The sequence below is a fragment of the Mustela erminea genome, chromosome 6, assembly GCF_009829155.1.
Source record: "Mustela erminea isolate mMusErm1 chromosome 6, mMusErm1.Pri, whole genome shotgun sequence".
NCBI lineage: Eukaryota > Metazoa > Chordata > Mammalia > Carnivora > Mustelidae > Mustela > Mustela erminea.
In genome coordinates this window covers 70,370,239-70,395,291 of record NC_045619.1, presented here as the reverse complement: position 1 = coordinate 70,395,291, position 25,053 = coordinate 70,370,239, and the positions used below count along the sequence as shown (strand labels likewise).

The 25,053-nt window shown below is 36.6% G+C and overlaps 1 protein-coding gene across 19 annotated transcripts in view; it reads right to left on the bottom strand.

Annotated features, from left to right (window-relative positions):
* The window catches only part of SOX5 (SRY-box transcription factor 5), a 985,042-nt gene that overhangs the window by 85,719 nt on the left and 874,270 nt on the right, over positions 1-25,053 (bottom strand). For all 19 annotated transcript variants that reach the window (XM_032349915.1, XM_032349912.1, XM_032349920.1 and 16 more), the window contains one exon: positions 15,677-15,762. In XM_032349915.1, the coding sequence (XP_032205806.1) occupies positions 15,677-15,762 (86 nt within the window). The remainder of the gene's footprint in view (positions 1-15,676; positions 15,763-25,053) is intronic.

Genomic DNA, 25,053 nt, shown 5'->3' with positions numbered 1-25,053 from the left:
GCTTCCCTTCCTCTCTCTCTCTGCCTGCCTCTCTGCCTACTTGTGATCTCTGTCAAATAAATAAATAAAATCTAAAAAAAAAAAAAAAAAGGATCTTATTCTCATTTCTCTAAGGAAGATGCTGAAATGACTAGTAAGCACAAGAAAATGCTCAATATTACTAATCATTAGGGAAATGCAAACCAAAGCCACAATGTGCTATCACCTAACACCTATTTATATGGCTATTATCAAAATGAAAGGAAACAAAATAGTAAAACCACAAGAAAATGACAAATGATGGTGAGGATGTAGAGAAATTGGAACGGTTGTTCATTGCTGATAGAAATATACCATGGTGTAGTCTCTGTGGAAAACATGGCAGGTCCTCAAAAAACTAAACTTAAAATTACCGTATGATTCAGCAATCCCACTTCTGGGTATACACCCAAAATACTTGAAAGCAGGGACTAGGACAGATATTTGTATATCCTCGTTCGTAGGAGTACTATTTACCATAGCAAAAGGTGAAAACAACCTAAATACCTACCAGTGGATGAATGGGTAAACAACAGATGGCATATACAAGCAAGAGAATATTATTCAGCCTTAAAAGGGAAGAAAATTCTGACACATGGTGAAACTTGAAATATTACACTACATGAATAAGCCAGAAAAGACCAAACATTGTATGATTCCTCTTTATATGAAGTACCTCAAATGGATAATTTATGGAGACAGAAGGTAGAAGGGCAGTTACCAGAGACATGGCTGAGGGAGTGGTGAAAAAGTCAGGAGATCTCTTTAATGGGTATGAACTTTCGATTTAAAATGATGAACAGCTGGGAAGATGGGGAGTGGTGATGGTCCTACAACAATGTGGACATACTTTATGCCACTGAATTGTATGCTAGCAAATGCTTAAGATGCTAAAGTTTATGTTATAGATACCTTACCGTAATAAAAAGTAAATCCATGGAAAGATTTAATAAAAATAAACAAAATTAGGGTCACGATCAAAATTTTAAAAAATAAAATTAAGAGCAGAAATTACATAGTGAAGTCTTTACTCCAACAAAATCAGATGAGCAGTTAACATAAAAAGAGAGCCAAATGAACAAAGCATAAACAAAGAAATGCTGGCATTAAGGACGGCAGACAGAGCTGAAAGCCATGTTAAAATTGGGGGTCTGAAAGCACATCTACTGAACCGTAGGTAGCTCGCTCCTCTCAGCTTCAACTGTGCCATCAATGGTCAACCCAGCTTCATTTCCCTAGGCAGTTGATGACACAACTCTTTCCGGAGGTGCAAAAAGATCAAGGGAATTTGAGGGGTGATAATCAATTTTACTGGGTGTTAATTTTAGAAACTTAAAAAAAAAATAAAAGATACCATGTAAAAATGAAAAGGACCTTATTCAACAACTTTGACTTATAATCCTAAACCCTTTGGGCCTTCCTTCCCAAGAATGAATCAGGGAAAGTGGGAATTTACTAACACTGTAGATTACAACGATTTTTTTAAATTACTAAATTCAGACCTGATCTCTCTGTATCTCTAATGTTTCCATATAGGTATAAAAAATGAATTACAAATGGTTTGAGCGTGCAGGAGAGCAGCTAGCCAGGGGTACCACCCACTGTTTGAGATAATAGGAGTATAAAGTTCTGATAGTAGACTATTAAGTAAACAAGGTGAAAAGCAGTTCTTTCCATTTCAGCTGAGGCAAAGAAACAAATTGTGCTGTACTTTCTTAGTATAAAAATAATGAGCACTGCTTCCCCATCTACATGTTTCCTTTCCAGGAGAACTCACACTTCTTTCCCAAACTATGAAGCATAGTTTGAAAACATACCAGTTCGAATGGGAGAATGAGTGAAAACACGATTGTTTCCACTGCTGGTGTTCTGGTCTAAATGGAAGCCTCTCCCATGGACATATTTGGCTTCATTAATAGAGAAGATGAATTAGGCTAGGCTCTCCTACGATCATTTAGAATGTTATGTATTCTATTTAGACCAAAAGAACAAGGCTCTAGATACACTTGTCCTCTGTTTCCATCCTGGCCATTTAAATATTCCTCATTCCAATTTCTGACTCATGAGCTCCTATGTGAATTACTTCTTTTAATTGTTTAGCCAACAAGCAAAAGCTTGAGAGTCCTCCTATTTTTTTTCACTGTCATGGGAGACTAACAAGGTAGTTAAAGGCTCAGATTTTGATTAACAAAATCTTTCCTCCTTTCTGACGGAAAGAGAAGAGGGGAAGGAAGAGGTAGAGAAGGATTGACAGAGGAGGGCAGCTAAGAACGTAGAGAGGAAAAGTTAAATGAAGAAGAAAAAAAAAAGAACACATAAAAGTAAAAACAAAGAGAAAATTTTCCAAGAAACAGGAACAGGAAGGTCGATTTTTAGAAATATTTTCCTATTTTAAAACCTTTAGCGGCCAACACCCAAGGACAACAAAGTAGGTAGCGTCCAACAAAGTTGGTAGTGTCCAAACACTGACGGTGTACCTGAGGATGACAGCATTCTGATTACTGCTAGGAAGTTTTGTTTTGTTTTGTTTTAATGTGAACTTTTTATTTATTTACTTTTAGATAGCTCTTCTCTTCTTGTGTGTAAGTATACTCGTAGGTTGTCTATTGGGTCATCTAGCAGTGGTTTGACCTGCCCATCTTTCTTCTCATTCCATGGAGCTGGAATGGGAATAATTAAAACTTTCTGGCCTGCTTGGATCTTCAGAGCTAGGCTGACTATTTCAAATTTCTAAAACATTTCTTTTGAATGCCTCAGATCAATAATTGCCTCATTACCCTTCTCTCATATTTCCCTGACAGCACATGAATAAATAGGTCTATGAATCAGAGAAGTCTACTTGTAAGCTGCAAAGGCACCTTCTGGGGATTTCTGGGGCTCCTGGTTACTTTCACTAGTGCTTCTCTTGCTTCATTTTTTTCCCTTCCTCTCTCTCTATATATGTATTATATATATTCACATATATATTATATATATATATATTTCCCTTCACACACACACACATACATATATATGACAGCTAGAGGAAGAACAGGAACATGCATTTTACAAATAAGAAAACTTGAGTCATGAGCACATTAAATGACTTGAGACCAGACTCCTACAACACTTCGAAGCCAGGCTGCAACTTGAACCCTTATTTGATGAGCAGTTTGGGTGGTTAGGAGGATCATGATAGTTAGATATGCTACTTTGGCTGCCTTTATTATGCCCTATTCATTCTTACTCCCTAACTATCCATGTTGTAAAACTCTCCCCATCATAACAAACACTATAAATTTCCAGTAGCACACTGGTTTTCCCTTCAAAGGGAAAAGCTTGTCCATTTCCCACATGATTGTCAATACCATAAAAGCTCTAGTAATTCATATGGAATGAAAAGAAATAGATTCAACTTATTTGTAAGAAAAATTGAAACATAGGTTTCTTGTAGTCTTGCATGTAAAGATTTTCACATTGAAAATATATTTTATTTTCATAAAGACATTCTTCTTGCATTAAATACTTGAATAAAGATGGAAATCTCCAATAACCATACTCCTTTGTACTATAAAACATAATTGCTCTCTCAGAAAATTACTTGCTAAATTGAGTTACCACATAACTTGTTAGGCTTGTTTCTGACAATGGGAAATACTTGAACTTAGGAAATAATGATGAGGATGACAACAGCTAATGACAGCTAAATGTTTATGCCATGCTAGACATTCTGCATGTAGTGTCTCATTTAATCCTTAGAACACCTTTATCGTCTATGAAAATATTATCAAATTTCACATGTGAAGCAACAAAGACTAAGAGGTGTTTAGTAACTTGACCAAAGATACACACAAACAGCGTCTCATTACGGAACCAAAGCCCATAAGCCACTATACTCTATGTGCCATTTACATATGATTTATTTGTAAAATTTATTTGAATATTTTAAAATATTTAAGTAAAATCTGGGGAACACGTTTTACAGAAAGGAGGAAAAAAAGAAGCTTAAGTCATTTAAGTCATCTAACTAGTTACTGTGCCCACATACCAGTTTACTACCAAACTGTTACAATGCAAAGACTGAATCTGTGATGAGACACTTTATGCTTTCATACTGTATTTGTGGCTAGCTTGTACCTAAGGTGGCACTAAAATATCCAAACTTAAAACTGCTGTGGAAGGAAACCAGATATAAGAAGAATCAAATGAAGAAGGAATAAAAACGAACATTTAAGGACCTTAACTTTCTTTTTTTATTGTTTAGTGAAATGTCTTGGCAGAACTTCTGTTATCTTTACCAAGTGTGTTACCTATACCATTTCTAATAACTTAAGCTTCCTTTAAAACTAAAGAACTAAATTTAGAGGGAAACTAGTCATGAAAAATATTTGAAGGGCACCTATTTGAAGGTAGGCGGAGTTGTAGGGCACTGTATAAATTTCCGATAGAGGCTTGTTATCGTAAAGCAACTACTATATGAGTGCCTGGGTGGCTCAGTGGATTAAGCTTCTGCCTTCGGTTCAGGTCATGATCTCAGGGTCCTAGGATAGAGCCTCGCATTGGGCTCTCTGCTCAGCGGGGAGCCTGCTTCCCCCCTCTCTCTCTGTCTGCCTCTCGGCCTACTTGTGATCTCTGTCTGTCAAATAAATAAATAAAATTTTTTAAAAAAAGCAACTACTATAGATGGATGGATAATATTTGCCATTGTTCTGCCTCATTCCTAAGAGGAGGTCATTGCAATTTTCACTATCAGTATTACTTTTGTCATTCTATGCCGAAGAAATTCTACTACTGGGAAAAGCAAGAGAACACTGTTGTAATTTTCATGTTCGAGGCATTAATTATGCTGGTGCGATGGCTCATTGTAGCAAATCATTTGGAAGCATACTTTGAATCTGTTCCTCCATTTCTTCCTGTCTACTTCCTAGCTCCAAGAAGTGGCTGGGTAAGAAAAAGGAGTATGACATTAAGGAAAAGGTCAGGATTAAGAAATATGAAATAATTAAGGGTTCATCCCCCCACCGCCCTTCTACTCATGCCTTCAGTTTGGCAGGACAATATGGAGAAAGTTCCACAGGAAACAGCAAATTTGAAATCTATGGGACTGGCTTAGGGTTTTTTTTATCTGAAGGTACCGAATAGAGCTCTATTTTCAAATCTCCTGAAGACAATTGCCAACCAAACACAGCTCAAAATTGTAATGTGGGTTTTCTCCATGGTCTCCCTCTCAGAACAGATCTTTCTTGACTATAAAATCTTATCTGCGTGATTACATAATCATCTTTGAATACTATCTTTCTTCTAAGAAGCAAATAAAATATCAACAAGACTAGTGATGTAAACAATCTCACTTTGAACCTTCTATGAACAAATAGATATGAAACAGCATGCTTCTCTGTTGTTTTGTTTTCTGAATTCCTTGATCTTTCAATAGCTTTTCACAAAAGAATTAATTCACAGAGCACAATCATTGAACTCAGCAAAATGAAAGCAATTCAGAAGGTTGCCATTGTTACTAATATGCAAATCCTACCCATTGTTTTAGTCATCCTTAATTTAATAGTCTAAAAGCAAAAATACCAATTTTTCTCCCCTCTTTTATACAAAAGCACTTAAAAATAATATATATGAATAAATATATGAGTTTATTTTCAGGAATACTGTGGTAAAATAGGAAGAAGCCAGATTTAGCTTTCAGTTGCTAGGATTCCAGGTGGTGCCCTTCTGTAATATCAGATCTAGCCAGGCCATCACTGAGAGTCTAAATTGTCTCATCAATAAAATTAAAGTGTTGGGTTCTAAGAATGGTTTTAAAATTTTGTTTGAGCAGCAAAATCTTTCATTCAAACAGTCTTAGCCAGTATAACTTGATCTATAAAGCAAACAAAAATGAATGGTACCGTTTGGGGTGCTTGGAGCCATTTGGACCCTGTGAATAGTTCGAAACAACTGTTTCCAATGAATGGTCTCTGAGGTCTTTTCCATTTTCAAATATACTTGATAGGACAGGAGGTTTTGTGGCTTTCTGCAAGGTCTATTCCACTTCCGTACTCCATTCATTCTTCCACATTTCAAGCTCCTTTATAATCCAGTAAGGATTCCTAACTCACTCATCTTTGCATTCCTTATGATGCTCAGCTTAAGCACTTACAAAGAATAAATATTTGCTGAGTAAATAAAATTTACGGAATACTGTGGGGGGCACCTGGGTGGCTCAGTGGGTTAAAGCCTCTGCCTTCGGCTCGGGTCATGATCCCAGGGTCCTGGGATGGAGCCCCGCATCGGGCTCTCTGCTCGGCAGGGAGCCTGCTTCCTTTCCTTTCTCTCCACCTGCCTCTCTGCCTACCTGGGATCTCTGTCAAATAAATAAATAAAATCCTAAAAAAAAAAATTAAAAAAAAATGTGCTTCCACATTCAAGTTTGAAACCACAGGAATTATTTCCTTAAAGGAAGTCATGAGAAGTTCATAAATTTTCTCAGACTTCTATGAGAAATAGCTTAGTATCTACAGACAACACAAGAGTAGAATAAGAGTATATATTCTGTTAATATATCCAGAAAAAGAGTAAGCTTTGAAGGGTGATACCAGAAAATCTTTTTTGTATTATTTATTTAGAAATGCATATTATATTAAAGGCATCTATGTAAATAACTGATTTTAAATTTTTTAAGGTACTTATAATAGTTCCGGGTGGCTCATAGAGTCAATTCATTTGTATTATACCCATGGAAAAATAGGACTCAGCAGGAGGCATTATTTTTATTTTATAGATATAAATATTGAGATAAAGAGTGAGCAACAGCAAAATACAGAACATCATACTCCAAGTAACTTCTCATATTTTGGGGGGATAACTAAACTCATTGCTTTCCACAGAGTCTTGTGATGGGTCTTAAAATTACGGCACACAGGGGAATACAATTATTTACTCATAAATAAGGTGATTAGCCTCAATTTTACTAACTTGCTTTACCTGCCATCCTCTAAAGTAATCCAGGTAAGAGAAGCCTGCCAAGTCCCAATTTGTGAGAGGGCTTTTTAGAAAGAAGTAGTTTTAATTTCAGTTACTAAAACTTATTAAACAACTAATAATACCAAACATTTATAATTACCTAGCACATAACATTTGATAAATGGTCATTAATACTTTTATTGCTCAAGCACTTTATGTATATTATCTCATTTAATCCTCCCACTAAGATAACATTTATGCTCACATTATACAAACAAAAAATTCAGGGATAGAGAATTAGGTAACTTGCCCAAAGTCACAGAGCTGGTGAACAGCAGAACCATGGATCTTTAAGGCACAAATTGTTGCAGGCGCCACACTTTTAACCCTCATGTTATAATGCCTCTCACTAAGCAATAGTGCCTCTTAAAATATTAAGAATCTATGGATAATACCTTAATAAAATTTTTTGCTTTACTGGGGCTAATAATACATTATATGGTAATAAAAATAAAAAAATTAAAAAATTTTTGCTTTAGTCTTTATGTTTTCTAATCATCCCTTGCTGAGGGACTAAATTTTTCTCTATATAATTATCTACAAAAACGCCTGTCCTAAGTTTATCAGTTGTATAAAACGTAATTTACATGTTCTAGTTGCATGCTCTGAGACTAAGCCATGCAAATAACTGGATAATATTCAAGGATAATATTCAACAGTATTCTGGTACCAACAACACCAGAATTTTTTCCTCTTCAGGGGCATCTGTCTTCATTTGGGTCATTTAGGTTCAAGATCTTTTTTTTAAGATTTTATTTATTTATTTATTGAGAGAGAGAGAGAAAGAGAAAGCAGGAGCAGAGGGGCAGAGGGAGAAGGAGAAGCAAATTCTCCACTGAGCAGGGAGACCTGTGCGGGACTTGATCCCAGGACCCTCAAATCATGACTTGAGCTGAAGACAGACACTTAACCGACTAAGCCACGCAAGCGGCACCCCTAGGTTCATGAGCCTTATTGGTCCTATTAAAGTAGTAATTTGTATTTATGTGAAATATTACTCCTAAAGTTGGGCTTGTCTCCAGGAAAGTTTCCTTGACTAAATTAAAGGGGCTAGTAATATCAACTAAATTGACAATTAGGTTGAAGAATAAATTTCTACTATAAATACAGTCTGTGAATCTGAAGAATGTTGGTTGCTCTCTCTTCATGTGTGTGTGTATATATATATATACAGAAACTACTCAATTATATATATATATATATATAAAATTGAGTAGTTTCTGTTTTTCTTGATAACATGAAAAAACTTCACAATTTAAATTTCAATACATTGGTATTGTTCTTAGATTTGAATCTACTGTTGGCCTCAAGCCCTGCAATCCTTTTATGTCTGGTAATTAGCCACGAGACATTTTAGAGCAACCTAGGTCTGTTTTGATTAAGGGAACACAGAATGCATTGAGGAAAGGGCATGGACTGACTTGGGCCTGGAAACCTGGCACTGACAAATAGTTGTACTACTTTAGCATAGGCAACGGGGGGACTTCAACTACGATTTAAAGTTTAGCATTGATTTGATTGGCCATTACAATGAAAATGGGCTCTGTGGAAAAGTACACATGTACAAATGCTTCTGTTAGCATGTAATGAGATACCATGGAACTGCTGGAAACAAGGAAATACAGAAATAGCAAGAAAAAGACACTGCTTGTAGGGTCTCCATTGTCCAAATGTCAAAACAGCTCCCGGGAACCCCAGGGGTGGTAATAACTATGGAAGTAGTTCCTACCAGCTCGTCCCTGGAGGAGATTCTTGAACACTGCTGGGTTCTGACTCTAGCCCATATGGGCTTGGAAAAGTCAGAGAAAATGTTGGCTGCACTTTTTCAGGCCTATTTGCATATGTTCTTTAGTATGCAGAATGTCTCTGTATATAATTTAATTGTTGGGTTTTTTGCCTCTATTAATACACATGCAAATGACTCACACTTGCAGCTGTGCTGTATTAATCATATGTGTGCTTCTGTCTGTCTGCCCTGCAGGCTCAGGGTCGAAGGGAGAGGAAAAGAGGGAATTCACTCTTTTAACCTGCAAGGAAGCTCGCTCATGCAGACAGAAGACCGACAGCAAACAGTGCACCAGGGCTGCGACTGAAATGAGGAGCGGATCAGCATTTTTCACCCTGTACGAAAATGACGATGACCTGAAAGTTACACTGAATCGTACAGTGCATAGGTAGGTAAAGATGAAGACCGCCCTTGTAATTCTTTCAATAAGAAGGTAAAAATCCTCACTTCCAGACCTCTCCATATGGTTATTTCTCCCTTATTGATTTTCTGGGCGTTTCTCTTGGTCAGACACATAAAGCCATGCTCAGTCACTTACAGTGCTCTGGGAAATATGAAACATTTATCTGTGTCCTGTCATAATTATTGACCTCCTTCGGAGACTGGCAGGAGGCTGATAAAAAGATGAACTTCAGTTTTTCATCCATGTCTGCCTTGATGTTACTCTCTATCAGATAGAAGCTTAAGCCATTTCCACCAGGACTTCCATGTACCTTTGATAGCTATGAAAAAAGATTGATTTCCGTTGATATTTTGTATGATTCATTCTCTAACTTGATCACGAGTCATCTCTCATTTTCTCAGTCCCAGAGAATGCATGTTACTGATGGCACTGGCTACTGGAATGATAGCCCCATGTGATTTCAATTCTGACAACTTGTAATTCTGAGTCCATATTCCAAAAATACTATTATGGTTAAATTTAAAAAGCAATCCTACTGAATTCATTAAAAAGTTTAACTAATTCAGTAAAAATTCTTGAATGACTGCTACATGCTTATTTTGAGTAAAATATGACCATCCAAGAATAATTTCAGTGTTTTTCCCTTTGCTTATCACTATTAATCATTGGTTGGAGTCGACATTTTTGGCTTCCTATAGGTAGAACAGGTGGCAACCATCTTTTGGCCAACACAAATACAGTATTTATAAAGTGAGAAATAAATGGATAAATATTTCCTTCTAATTTCAAATCTTAAAAACCTAGCTTAAAAAATAGAAATAGTATATATATGCTACATTATAACTATTACTATTAAAAAATGCATGCTGCCCATTAAGTAAAATGAAAATTCATGACAACAAATATGAGAAAGGAATGTTCGATGGACTGTTGCCATCATTTGGTTTTATTAATTAGAAATAGATGATTCACTTAGCTTATTTCATCCAGTCACAAACGTCCAAAAGATTCAAAGTGTAACTTCATTCGGCTTAAATAATTATACTCACTTTTTGATACTGAAACAAAGCTATGTTAGATTTCTATATAAATCAATTCCTCCTCTAAAGAGAGACAATATCAGGAGAAAAAAATGTCAAGAGCATCAGTGGCTCTGGAAAGGGGAGAAAGAAAAGGGTAGTCCAAAGGAAAAAAAAAAATAAAAGAAGGAAAGAGTGGAAAAAACATGAAAGGTTAAATCCAGTATATGATATTGCTGACTGGGTAGTTACTATTTTGATAATGCACCCTTCCATTATTTAGAAATCACTTACTTTAGTATTGTGTTCGCAAGCTGAGCCCTATTGAGTCAAAGTACCTCTAGCAGTTCATAAACTTATATATGTGTATACATATGTTAACAAACAATACAAGAATAATCTAATGATAGGACGTTTGGCCCTTTTTGTATATGTAAATTATAACGACTTTAAAGGAATTACATAAACTGTAATAAATGTCAAAATACATTCTTTATGCAGCAGTCCATGGACATGATGAGATAAAGGGAAGCTAGCACAGGAGAGATAGAGCTAGAGATTCCTCATATACTAAGAATCTTCCAGGAGGGGCTGAAAAATATAAAGTTGCCAGGTCTTTAAATGAATATCACTTGTCCCAGAAATTAATGACACACTGCTTTGTTATCTTATTAAAAATGATTATGACCATTAGTTCACGATAGCTTCCTGCATTCTGTATGTACATACTGAGCAGCAACTATTTGCTAGGCATTAATCTGAGCACTTGAGATACAATATTGAACACCAATAAGAAAAACGGCAGTCCCTGCTCTGGTGACCCTTAGAGAATATCTGGAACAGATAGACAACATAGTAAGTTAGATACTATGTTTGAAGATGACAATCCTATCGGAAAAAAATAAACAACAACAACAACGATGAAAGGGCGAATAAGGGAAATAGAAAATGTGGTGTCCCTGGAGGGTTACTCACATCCCAGAGATGTGAATTAAACGGGTTGGTTAGGGTAGGCTTCCGAGAGAGGACATTAAAGCAAATTCTTGAATGAGGCGCGAGAATGAGCTTCCGCACAGAGGGAAGAGTGTTTCAGGTAGAGGGACAGCTAATATAAAGCTCTAAAGTGGGAGCACACCTCGGCAGGTCAAGGGGCAGCGAAGAGTTTAGGGCAGCCGGAGCAGACTGAGTGAGGTGGTATGGAGTAAAACTATTATAAAAATATTTCTTTAAATACAAGTAAAGAAAATACTGTAGTGCTAAACATGGTATTAGGCATATAAGGTTTTCCTAAGTTTATTTCATTACATTAAAATAGGTACAAAATTTCAATTGGATATCTTATTGAATTCAAGCTACTAATTTTTTTTTCTTCCATGAGCTAATGATGCCTTTGATGTCCTGTTAATCTAGACTTGGGGACAGTGATGTATTCTTTTAAAAAGTGATGTTTTAAGTTGCAACCTCAGGGAAATAGCAGTTGGCTTGGTAAAGGTGGTGGGTTATGGCATTCCAGAAAGAGGAAACACCACATGCAAGGATCCAGAAAACTTGAAAACACCAGGGAATCATCTAAGGTTCTTCAAATAGGAGAAGGACATGATCAGATTTTCTAAAATCAGAAAGCTCATTCCAACTAATGTAGAGTAGAGAAAGCATCAGAGAGGGGCAGAGGAAGACAGAAGAGCAGTTCAGGGGCTAGTGTGGTAAATCAGGCAAGCAGGGAGGTAGCCAGCCTGACCAGAAGGATACTACTTAGGATGGAAAGAAATGGATGGTTCCTTAACGTATTTATTAGGTGGAATGAAAAGAGAGTGAAAGAATACGTGTGGAGGAAGAGGAGAAAAGGATAATAGCTCTTGTGGTTCCAGGTCGAGCAGTAGATAGAATGGCGTCATTTGCTGCCACCAGAGAATGAGCAGGTCTAGGGCCAAGAACGAGAACTGGTAAGTTGCATTTTGTACTCAGTATATACTGTCTGTAAACACCTACGTATTTCCTCTTGACAGCCAGCAAATAGTTGTCTGTATGGATTGGAGTCTCAGGAAAGACTGAACAGCAAAGAAACAGATATTTTATTGTCAAATCAATTTTTTTATATACATACTTTTTAAAGTAAGCTCTACGCCCAACATGGGGCTTGAAATCACATCTTTGAGATCAGGAGTTGCATGCTCTACCAACTGAGCCAACCAAGCACCTCAAAGAGAAATAAAATGGTGCCTTGGCACATGTTAATTTGTATGCTTTGTAGACACAATACAGATTAAGCTATTTTTTTTCCATAAAAAAGAAAAAAACTGTATCACAATGCTTAGACTACTTTAACTGCTCCTATGGTACCTAAGTACAGTGATTTTAAAATGTAAGGTATATTTTACGACATGGCAAGGATTTCATTATTTTTATCCAGGAACATGAGATAATATTTAAGTAATAAATAGTGGCTTAATTTAAAATGTCATTTTGCTTGTCTTTTAAAATAACTGTACTCATCTTTATTCTTTCTTTAAGGAAGGTCGTGGTTTTTTTAGTATTACTTAACATTATCTTATCCAGGTATGAACAACTACATGTCAAAGATTGTTTCAAACGAAAACACAAATGGTAGGCAAACAAAGTTAACGATGAGTAGGAATATATTTATAGTGTCACTCCTTAGATCTGGATGTTCAAAAAGAGAGGCTTGAATTAACATAGATCTGTGTAAAGACGGATGAAATAAAAATGCTGCCTCAAATAGATAGCAGTCCTTATAAATCTGGCTACTTCTTCCAGCACTGTGATGCATATAGCATATTTGTATGAGTGCCAATTAATCAGCATTATTGTTATAATTTGATTAGCTCTTTACTGAGCTAGCAAATGTCCTAAGAGGGGCAATGTCTCCAAAGTTTAAAATCTCCTGTACTTGGAGAAGCAACTATAATTATTTAAAAATCATGGATTTTGGACTCTGTGACCCAGTTTTCTTATTTGTCCAATGGAGATATCAGTATATAACATAAGGTGCTGCAATAAGAACGAAATGAAAGCCTTGCCAAAGAACTAGCATAAGAATCTAAGACTAAATCTTAATAACTAGAAGAGAATCTTAGTCACTGAGAAGGACCTGGAAGTGATGGAGCTTACTCATTTTATTATTAAGGGATAGCAAATGGGGATCTGATGCAATATAATTAAAAGCAGAGTTTGAAGAAAATTAAAACTGCCTCAAACATTATACCCCACTGAAATGAAACGTCTCAGAAATAGGTATGCAAGATTGGGGCAAATGTTGGATAAGGGTTAAGATAAGATCTTCAGACTAGATGTTGTAGTTAGTTTGTCTCTGACCCATGGGGTAGGTTTGTGAGGGAAGAATCAAATTTGATTGTCACCTTCAAGCAAACAAAGGGAGTATTAAACATCTCCTTTGCAGCTCTGGGGAATGCTGAAGTCGAGGTGGGGGATCTGTGAGTATAGTGTCAGGAACATGAGTGGCAAAGTCAGTTGGTGTAGGAGTCCTAGCAAAGGGTAGAGTCAGTCCACTTCAGAGGAAAGCCAGACAGTCTGCCTATTGAAATGGGTTTGCATTTGAATAGCATTGAGTACCATTTTAAAGTCACGAGCAAAAAATGTGCGTGTGTGTGTGTGTGTGTGTGTGTGTGTGTGTTGTTTATGTGGATATATTTTAACAGTAGCTAAGGGCTTACCACAAAGGAATTTTTCGATTATTAATTTTCCTGTTATACCACAGTGTTGGTTTACTGAGACCCTGACTAAAACCCATATATTTTTGGCACTCACTTATGGATACAATGCAATGTCACTTACATAAAAAAGAGCTCTATTCTATTTATAGATCAAATTATGGTGGTGTCTTTTTCTTATTTTCTGAAAATGAAAAAAAAATTTATAAGGGAATCTGGCATATGATAAGGATGGAAATGAAGGATTTTCAAATATTTTAATACTATCTCCATAGGGAAAGAAGTTTGGATTGTTGCCTAATGAAGCTACTTTCTACTAGAAACCTACAATGCAACATAGGAGAGGCCCCCAACTTGCCCTTGCTTCCTCTCACCGTTAAGGGTGAAAGGAGACGAGAACGTGTAACTTGCTTTGAAAATGGACATCAGAAATCTCTAAAATTCCCATTTCCACATTCAATTATGTTGCTGGACATTCTTGCCACTTCCTTTAATTTCACTACTCCTTAGTTTTACCTATCAGCACCACTTTCCTCTTATTGTCATTATTTCCCAGGTGCCACGGCAAGGGATAACAAATGTTAACCTACACTAATTGTCCCTCTGGCTCTAACACTTCCCAAGGTATTTCCAGCTCAGAGAAATAAACATTCACATTGTAACTTTTCAAATAAAAGGTAGAATAGGAATGACTGTCATTAACCTCTGTAGAACACAGCATGTCTCAGTTCCTCGCGGGTTCTTCCTGTGAGACTTGACTGGGTTTCCAGAAACCCACCAGGTCTTCTGATAATCCCCCGTGCTGACCAGACATATAAAACTCTATTTTTCCCTACGGACTAAGATCATCTATCATGACAATGCATTTTCATGAATACAATTAAAGTTTATTAAGCATAATTGCTTTACTTCTGGATTCACAGGCATACTATCTTTTAGGCAGAGGAAAATATAAAACTTCTCACAGGGAGATTAATTCTATTATTAGATGATCTCTTATTCCTGTTAATTGTATAACTATGAAGTCCATAATGACAGAAACTCCGGAAGACTTTGCAGGATGCTGATTCAAAGATTTAAGTAGTTAATGATGAAAGATAACTTTAATATAATATCAATATTCTTTCCAACTCCAGAGACAACATTTCTAAAATCACTTGGATATCCGGTAAAATTACAGTAAACTTTCCACTGACATTCTTGGATACATGGGAATATGTATTCTTTAGGGCTACAAAGATCTTAATTGGAGTGTCTGTAGAGTTGTGCTCATCTACGTGCTTGCTTTTTTGGTTTACTTATCTTTGCTTGCCCAATGAAATTGGCATTAGCAGAAGAATAAAAAGACCTACAAAGTCCCTAATACCGGGTGTCCCAAACATTTTTAAATGTAATTTTTGTTAAGTTGCCTGGATTCATAACACTCTGCTTGCATGTCGTGGACAGTTTTTGTTCTTATCTCGATGAGGACCATTCTAGGATGAAATTTTGTTACACAGTCCTCCAAGCAAAACTAGACCTGTTTTTGCCAAATCATAGCGGGCAATAAAAAATTACAATAAGCTGCCTTTAGTGCAGAAAACAGGGCTCTTAAAAATTAAAAGGATCAACATCTCAACTTTTGGTTGAGGATCAGTGCAAGGAAACTCAAAAAACAAAAAATTGTGAGGCACGTATCCCTCATCAGTTCTTTTCTGCTTTAACACGGTAATAGCTGTTTTCGATATTTACTTCACCTTGGTCTCTCCTGCATTGTTTCCCGACTTACCTGCAGTTGGAGCGGGCCTAAGCCTGGTGTTGCTGCGGCAGCAGCTGCCATGGTCGTCGGGATCAGCTGAACAGGGTAAGGGTCACCTAAGTAAGAGAATAATAGAGGTGTCAGCACCTTTTATCTACTCTCCACCTGCAAATTAAACTCGCGCATTCACTCTTTCCAAAAGCCTTCTTTTGTGTGCCTTGCTGGGGCCTAATGAAAAGCTCTATTGTGCAGCCTTTTACTAACACTCTTTTCACAATTCTGGCTGAGAGAGGAATGTGAATAAAAGGCACAAGCAATTAAGGCGGAAACCTCATCCTTTTTTCATGATGTATTTAGGAAAATGGGAGGAAAAAGTGTGCATTGATCAGAGGGCTGCACTTTGTCACACACACACACACACACACACACGAGTCTTGGTAGGAGCACACCAACTCTCAGCCCATTTAAACTGTTATTATAAAAGGAACTTAACTAAACTTAATTCTATTTTAACAAACTAAAGATTTAAGCCAAATAGCTTATCTTTTGAATGCAATGTTATTGTCTCAATTCAAATATCCTCTTAAATAATGTCTTGTGGACAAATTCATAGCAAAGAAAACATTTTATGCATTTTTGTTTTATAAAAAATACTGGAATCTTTATTATCCCAGAGATAAATGTTTATAAAAACATACTATAAAGGAAACAGAAAATAGATGGTTTCTCCCTGAAGGGTTTCTGTTTGTGGTGATATCTGAAAACACGAAATCTTAGTAATTCAAAATTAAAATTTTAATACATGTGATCTATAAAGATATAGAGACACAAATATATATATACATGTATAAGTTTACAGGGTATTTTTTTTTAAGATTTTATTTATTTGAGGGAGAGAGAATGAAAGAGAGAGAATATGAGAAGGGAGAGGGTCAGAGGTAGAAGCAGACTCCCTGCGGAGCAAGGAGTTCCATGCGGAACTCAATCCTGGGACTCCAGGATCATGACCTGAGCCAAAGGCAGACGCTTAATGGACTGAGCTACACAGGTATGTACATACCGCCCTAAGGTATGTTTTTGATGCAAATTTTTTTCCACTTAGTAAAGAAATACATGCACTTTTTGCATAGAGCTCAATGATACGCTAACAGATATGTACATTAGTATTTGAAATATGACTGTAGTAAAAAATTAAAAAATTGTAATTATAAGAACAATCGTCTAATATGTAAAACATATTGTTTTAGTAATCTAGCTTGTGAAAAACTTGTTCAATGTCAAATGTATGGAAAATACAACGGAAAATAACTCAGTTGATACTTTCATTCAAAAATATTGCTTGAGTATCTGCTATGTTTCAAGCACTGCTCCCAATACTAGAAATAGAGTTCTAAAGAAGACTGATATGCAGAGATGTATTTACTGGGTATTTAACGAAGATTAAGACTTGGAGTTCCTGGAAAGGTCCCTAGTTGTATTGTTTAAAGGATCATATGTTTTTATATTTGTCAGCTTTTTTACTTTGTTGTGATTTCTTTTTATGAATGAAAATTATTTTTCACGTGTATGTGTTTTTGAAAATTATGCATATATATAATTAAAATAATGATTATAAATAGACAATTACATATATTCTTAAAGAGGGCTCCCAAATGATATTTTTCAGGCTTCAAAATACCTGAATTCACCTTTGCTGATCTGGCCTTCCCAGAACTTACAGCTTAATGGGAGGAAAAAAAAGAAATAAAGCTAATTCAAGGATATGAAGAAAATACAATGACTATTAAGATAGGGAAATATATAACACTAGGCACTACCCTGTGGGTACCCTAAACCTAGACTAAGAGGTCAAAGGGGGCCTCCAGGAAGAAGTTATGTTTAAGCTGAAATCTGAATCAAGTGAAAGCTAGCCAAACAAAGAAGAAAAGGAAGAGCTTTCCTGAAAGGAAAAAATTTTCATGAAGACCCACAGTCAAAACAGAGTGTTCCTTCATAGCCCCATATAACTGAAGTTTAGGGCACAGGTAAGGAAACAGAGGTAACTGGAACTGGAGAGGGAATCAGAGGTCAGATTATGTATTAACTTTATAAACAATATTAAAGAATCTAAACTTCATTCTGTTTCTTTTAAGAAACCAGGAACGTGGGGGAAAAATGGGTTGAGTAAAACCACTTGGCCTAGAGGTTGGAAGCTGGAGTCAATAACAAAAAGATGCACAAGTCTTGGGATGCCTGGATGGCTCAGTTGGTTAAGCATCTGCCTTCAGCTTGATTCATGATTCCCAGGGTCCTGGGAATCGAGTCCCACATTGGGCTCCTTGCTCAGCGGGGAGCCTGCTTCTCCCTCTGCCTTGTGCTAGTGCCCTCTTGCCCACTCTCTCTGACAAATAAATAATTTAAAAAAAAGATGCAAAACTCTGTACAACACATAATAATGGTCTGCACTAGGGTCATGATATTGGGATGAAAAATGATGAGGAGAGTCAAGGGATAAAAAGAAGCGGAACTAAAAAACTTAATGATTGTTTACTATGAGAGTAAGGGCTCAAGGATGACTCTCAAGTTTTCACAGAATAGCTTCTGAGTGGTACTGTTTGTTGGGTTTGCAAACGTAAATGAGAAGCAAGATGACAAGGTTGGGCCTGGTGGGGAAGGAGGAGGTGGGATGGTGTGGGGGGCGGTAAATAATTTTGTTTTGGACATTTTCAGTTTGAAATTATTATTAGATTCCTGAGTAGAGATGTCAAGTCACTTGGTAAACATGTCAGGATTTTAGGGGAGAAATTCACATCAGAGACATAAATTTGAGACTGGTCAGGATATTTCTGGAATTTAAAACTCTAAACCCTCATGATACCATTTAGAAGTTAACTGTAGGTAAAATATAGGTCCAAGGATTGGATTGTGAAATATGCTAATATTTATGGTCAGGGAGATTTATAGTCAGGCAACTAGCAGAAAAATGGAGGAGAAATTAAATTTGACTTTCTAGAAGCCAAGTAAGGAAAGATTTTCAGAAAGAGTGATTTTTTTTCAAAGTTTTAATTTAGTAATGTGGAAGTCACTGGTGACTTCAAAAAGGGCAATTTCAATAGAGTGGAGGGTGAGAAGGCCTAATTGGAGTGAGGGTGATCAATAGAGTATGATTAAAAGAAAAAATTGAGGTAGGAAGTGTAGATCCTTGCCTTTAAAACTGAAGTTCTTGAAGAATAGTGTTAGTATCACCCAGAAGTTCCTTAGAAATGTAGAATTTCAGATCCCACTTCAAACCTCTTAAGGTAGGCACCCTCTAAGATGGAACCCCCGATGACTTCTACTTCTCTCCTTGTATTTATGTCCTTATGTAACCCTCTACCCTTGAAAAAAAGCTCAAGCGATGAGAGATTACTTTTGAGATTAACTGAACACGAAGACTGTGGCTTTGTCTTGTTTATCTTCTCCCTATTCCTATCATCTCTGTCTTGAACCAAACAGCTGTGTTAAGATCTGCCCTATGGAGAGGCTCACATAGCAAAGGAATGATGTCTTCAGCCAATAGCAAGTAAAAAGATGGGGCCTGCCAACAACCAAAGGAGAAAGCCTGGAAGCAGATTCTCCCCCAAATCAAGCCTAGAGATGACTGTAGTCCTGGGCAACACCTTGATTCCAACTATGTGAAAGATCCCAACATGGCCATGTTCAAATAAATGTTGTTTTAAGCCACTACCTTTTGGGAGAATTTGTTAAAGTAGCAGCCATATATATATATATACATTCTGAAAGAGAATTTAAATTTTCACACAAGTCCTGGATGATTTTTATTTATTTGAGAAGTGCTGGAACAGAAAATTCCACTGAGGTGTTTTGCAGTAGTTATTAAAGACCTTCAATATCAAGAAAACCTTCCTTAAAAGGTTTGTACTTGTAAAAATTATAGGATGCTTCTATGCCAGTGATAAAGATAGAGTAAATAGAGGGGAAAAAAACTTGATGATATAGGAAAGAGAGTAGACAACTGACTGATGTTATAATGAATAAGGTTTTATTCGTCATTTAGCATTTTTAATACTTAATCTAGAAAACACTATCTGAATTTATAAAGTTTGGATGTATAAAAGTTGAATTTGTATTGTATAAAGTAGCCAAAAATAACAAATAATGAATGGCTTTTAGAATAGGCAACTTAAATATGCTAAAACTATGTAATTTATTTATATTGCTCATTTAATCAATATAATCTTAAAATTAACTATAGCAATAGTATAGAGGCTATGCTGTTCTTCACAGAGAAAATTCATTTTATATAATTTAGTTTCCCTGTTGTGAATTAATCAATTAACCAGCACTTAAAACATCTACCTTGTGACCAGAACTCTGCTAGGTTCTTTGGGAGACCAAACCAAACCAAACCAAACCAACCAACCAAACAAACAAACAAACAAAAAACACCTTGGGCTGTAGCTACCATATGGCCATCTTTTCTAATTCGGTGCTGCTTATTTGAGTAGTAGTGACCATCCATGAGCTTTGTACAGGTGAAGAGAGAACTAATTCTAGGTTTCAGTCTTTAGAGAATAAAGGTGAAAATAAGAATGAACTTGGACTTGAAGATTTGCAGATGGAATGGGAACAGATGCTTTAGGTAGGATGAACGGCATCGAAACCTGTGTATGACATGCAGAGGGAATGGAGAGAAATCTGTTTACCTGATACGTAACAGAATGAATAAGGTGAAGGAAAAGAGGCTGAAGTTAAGCAGCTGGGAAAATTTTCCTATCCCAGACTGGAGGATATTTGGATAGAACGAGGAAATTGATATGAAATGACGTTTTAGCAAGTGTCATTAAAGAAGTTAGGTAATAGGGGGGTTTTAAAAATGACCCTGAATCTCCAACCCAAGTTGAGATTTTTAAGTAATGAACTTTAAAATGTATATATATTCAATTTGTTGTTAACAATTAGATGCTAGTAATCCAGAAATGCCCAAAATACCTATGCAGGTGTTTGCTATCAGTCTAAATGTGTAACGAAGTCTGTGTGTTCAAGGGTCAATTGTATACATACGAATGAATAACTATTACATTATATACATCCTATATGTGTGGGTATAAGTGCATGTATATATAGAGAACATTTATACATATGAATGAATAACTATTACGTTATATACATCCCATATTGTAAATGTATGTACGTATATAAAATATTTATACATATGAATGAATGACTATTCTGTTATACATATCCCATATTGCATATGTAGGCATAAATGATATATATACATAAAACATTTATACCAGCTAAATTTTTTTTTAAAGATTTTATTTATTTATTTGACAGAGATCACAAGTAGGCAGAGAGGCAGGCAGAGAGAGAGGAGGAAGCAGGCTCCCTGCTGAGCAGAGAGCCCAATGTGGGGCTCAATCCCAGGACCCTGAGATCATGACCTGAGCCGAAGGCAGAGGCTTAACCCACTGAGCCACCCAGGCGCCCCAACTCGATAATTTTATATATGCACTAGCCATCAGGGAGATTCAAATTAAAACCACATTGAGATACCATCTTACACCAGTTAGAACGGCCAAAATTAGCAAGACAGGAAACATGTGTTGGAGAGGATGTGGAGAAAGGGGAACCCTCTTACACTGTTGGTGGGAATGCAAGTTGGTGCAGCCACTTTGGAAAACAGTGTGGAGATTCCTCAAGAAATTAAAAATAGAGCTTCCCTATGACCCTGCAATTGCACTACTGGGTATTTATCCCAAAGATACAGATGTAGTGAAAAGAAGAGCCATCTGTACCCCAATGTTTATAGTAGCAATGGCCACAGTCACCAAACTGTGGAAAGAACCAAGATGCCCTTCAACGGACGAATGGATAAGGAAGATGTAGTCCATATACACTATGGAGTATTATGCCTCCATCAGAAAGGATGAATACCCAACTTTTGTAGCAACATGGACCGGACTGGAAGAGATTATACTGAGTGAAATAAGTCAAACAGAGAGAGTCAATTATCATATGGTTTCACTTATTTGTGGAGCATAACAAATAGCATGGAGGACAAGGGAGATGGAGAGGAGAAGGGAGTTGAGGGAAATTGGAGGGGGAGGTGAACCATGAGAGACTATGGACTCTGAGAAACAATCTGAGGGTTTTGAAGGGAAGGGGGTGGGAGGTTGGGGGAACCAGGTGGTGGGTATTGGACAGAGCACGGATGGCATGGAGCACTGGGTGTGGCACAAAAACAATGAATACTGTAACGCTGAAAAGAAATAAAAAATTCTTAAAAATAATTTTATATATGTGTTATAGGCCGAGTTGTGCTCCCTCCCCCCAAATTAACATGTTGCAGTGCTAACCCCCGTTATCTCAGAATGCTATTTTATCTGAAGATAAGCCTTTAAGAGGTAATTAAGGCAAATGAAGGTCATTTGGATGGGCCCTGATTCAATATGACTACTGTTCCTATAAGAAGAGATTAGGACACAGACAACACAGAGGACAACCATGTGAGGACAGAGAAGGAGAAGGTGGCCATCCGTAAAGGAAGGAAACCCCAGAATGAAATCCACCCCGTGGATACCTTGATCTTGAACTTCTAGCCACCAGAACTTGTAAAAAAAATCTTTTTCTGTTTGTAGGTTACTCAGTTTGTGGTATACTGTTACGGAAGCCCAAGCAAACTAATATAATGTGTTTCCCATACATGGGCACATATCAGTGTATTTGATGTTTAATTTTAAGTAAACTGGAGAAAACAAAAGACTGGCAGCAGGAAATAAAAAGACTGCAATAGCTATTATGTATCTTTAATCATACATACTTTCCAAGATATAATTATATAATCATAAACAGGATATCAACTAATTTTCAAAGGTCTGTGTCTAAGGAACTGTTCAACATACAAACATACATAATTTGAAGCATGTCTACCTTATTAACAATTTTTCAGGACCAGAACACCCAGAACTAGTTTATGGAAATTTGCCCCAAGTTACTAAGTAAATACAAATACTGTGAAAATGGCCAATACAGCAATTTAACTCCCAATTAAATTCAAAATATATTATATGCATGTGTTTGTGTCTGAAATGAACACAGAATCTATAAGACTTTTTTTTATTATTTTTTAAGATTTTATTTATTTATTTATTTATTTGACAGACTGAGAGAGAGAGAGAGAGAATGTGAGAGAGAGCACAAGCAGGGGGAGCTGCAGAGGGAAAGAGAGACACAGGCTCCCCAGTAAGCAGGACCCTGAAATCACGACCTAAGCTTGACCAGCTGAGACACCCAGGTGCCCCGAGAATCTATAAGACTTTAAAAAACAAGGTCAAGTGTAGTTCTTAATGGCAAAATAGAAATTCAGACTTGCTGAGCAAAAAAAGGCCTTTTATTGAAGTAAATACAGTCATCTATTTGTGTCATCCCTTATTTAGCTGTACTAAAAAAATTTTACAACAGATTTATTTTGTAAATACCTCATCAAGTACTTAGTAAAAATTAGATAATGGAAAATTCTGACATTTAAAGTTCAACCGTGTGTAAGTTATTCAAATTGACTTTCAACTAGTTAAAAGTAGTATCTTTTACTCTTTCCTAGGTTTTAACCATTTGAACAGTTTTTCCCTAAGCCTTTCCAAAATTAATTTGCTTCTTATTTCAAAGCCAAGTATGGAAAATTCTAGCTCAAAACAAATTTTTCAAAAAGTTGAGAAATATACTCAGACATATTAGTCAATTGTTTTTAGAATGCCACCTATCTTATATATCTACTGATATAAATGATAGAGCTAGTACTGAATAACCCAGTAACCCCTCAGAAAGCATGTTAATTGCATTACTGTTAAAGTAATGAATATTTAGATAATAATTATCCCCACTGACACTAAGAAGGATTTATTTCTATGATATACGACAAAGTAAGAAAAACAGTATTTTCCAACAAGGTTGTTTAGGCTGAGAAAGATTGTCAAAGCAAAGTATATTCTTACCCTGGGTCAAGGACATACTCCCTTTCAACCACGGAATTAATATAAATGTTCTGGGAAGTTTTATGGCATTCTCTTCACTGAAATAAGGAGACTCATTCCTTTATTAGCCCTCCATGGTTTCTTGTTTCTTTGTTTTGGGTTTTGCTTCCTTGGCCAATACCAGATTGCCTTCTCTAGGTGCTGGGAAATACAAATATTAATATCCATACACACAGACACAGACAACCCCAGCCCTAGACGAGTTCCTGATCTAGTGAGGGGGATAAACATTTAAGCCAACCCAATGATACAATGAGCAAACTAGAAGGTAACGTAGAAGGTATTCTGGAAATCTCAGGAAAAGAACAACTTAACTTGGAAACAGTGTCAGGAAGTGTTATCTTTTGAAATGTTTTTTTAAAAATGACTACATTTACTACTGCATGACCTTTCAGGACTATCTTACCACCTACTTCCCATGTCTTCTATTTGCTAGAAAGTCCCACAGTAAGCACCCACCATTCAGTACTAATTTGCTCGAATTAATCATCTACTCAGATCATGACTTAAAACACCCTGCTCTTACCATTCTAACTTGCAGGTGGAGGGAGCTCTGTAGGAATCTAAGAAAAAAAATGAGGTCAAAAAGGACACTATGAATTGGACTCTGGAAGAAATGTGCTTTCTTTCAGCTCATGGGCCAAAAGATGAATTGGTAAGGTTCCTTCTCCTTGGAAGGAGCCCCCTGCCATTGATAGGATGGTGCTAACCATAACCACTATCCTTTACTGACCCCTACTTCTGGGGATATTTTAATATTCTCAGTGTATCTGATGCAGTAAGGGAAGGGTAAGCTCTGTAGCTAAAGAAGTAGGTAGAACCCATCTTACAGGGTCTTGTGTTTCACTTTGAAGGCAATGTTAAGTCACTGAAAGATTTTAAGCAGGAAAGTGACATAGTCTGATTTGTGTTTTCTATAGATCAATTTTGTGGCAAGGGATAAGATCGATTGAAAGAGGGAGAGACTGGAGACAAACAGACTTCTTAAATACCAATGCAGTAAATCAAGTGGTAAATGATAGTGGCCTAAACGAATCATAAAGGAAGAAGAGGAGGGAATGGATCAGGAGACAGACTTGATGACCAATTTGATGGGAGAAAAGAGATACAAGAGAAAAAAAAGAAGAAAAAGTTACAGTTTGGGCTTTTATTTGAACACATGGTTTAAAGAATGAATAATTTTTTTAATAATTTTTTTTTAGATTTTATTTATTTATTTGAAAGAGAGAGAGATCACAAGTAGGCAGAGAGGCAGGCAGAGAGAGAGAGAAGAGGAAGCAGCCTCCCTGCAGAACAGAGAGCCCGATGGGCTCGATCCCAGGACCCTGGGATCATGACCTGAGCCGAAGGCAGAGGCTTTAGCCCACTGAGCCACCCAGGCGCCCCAAGAAT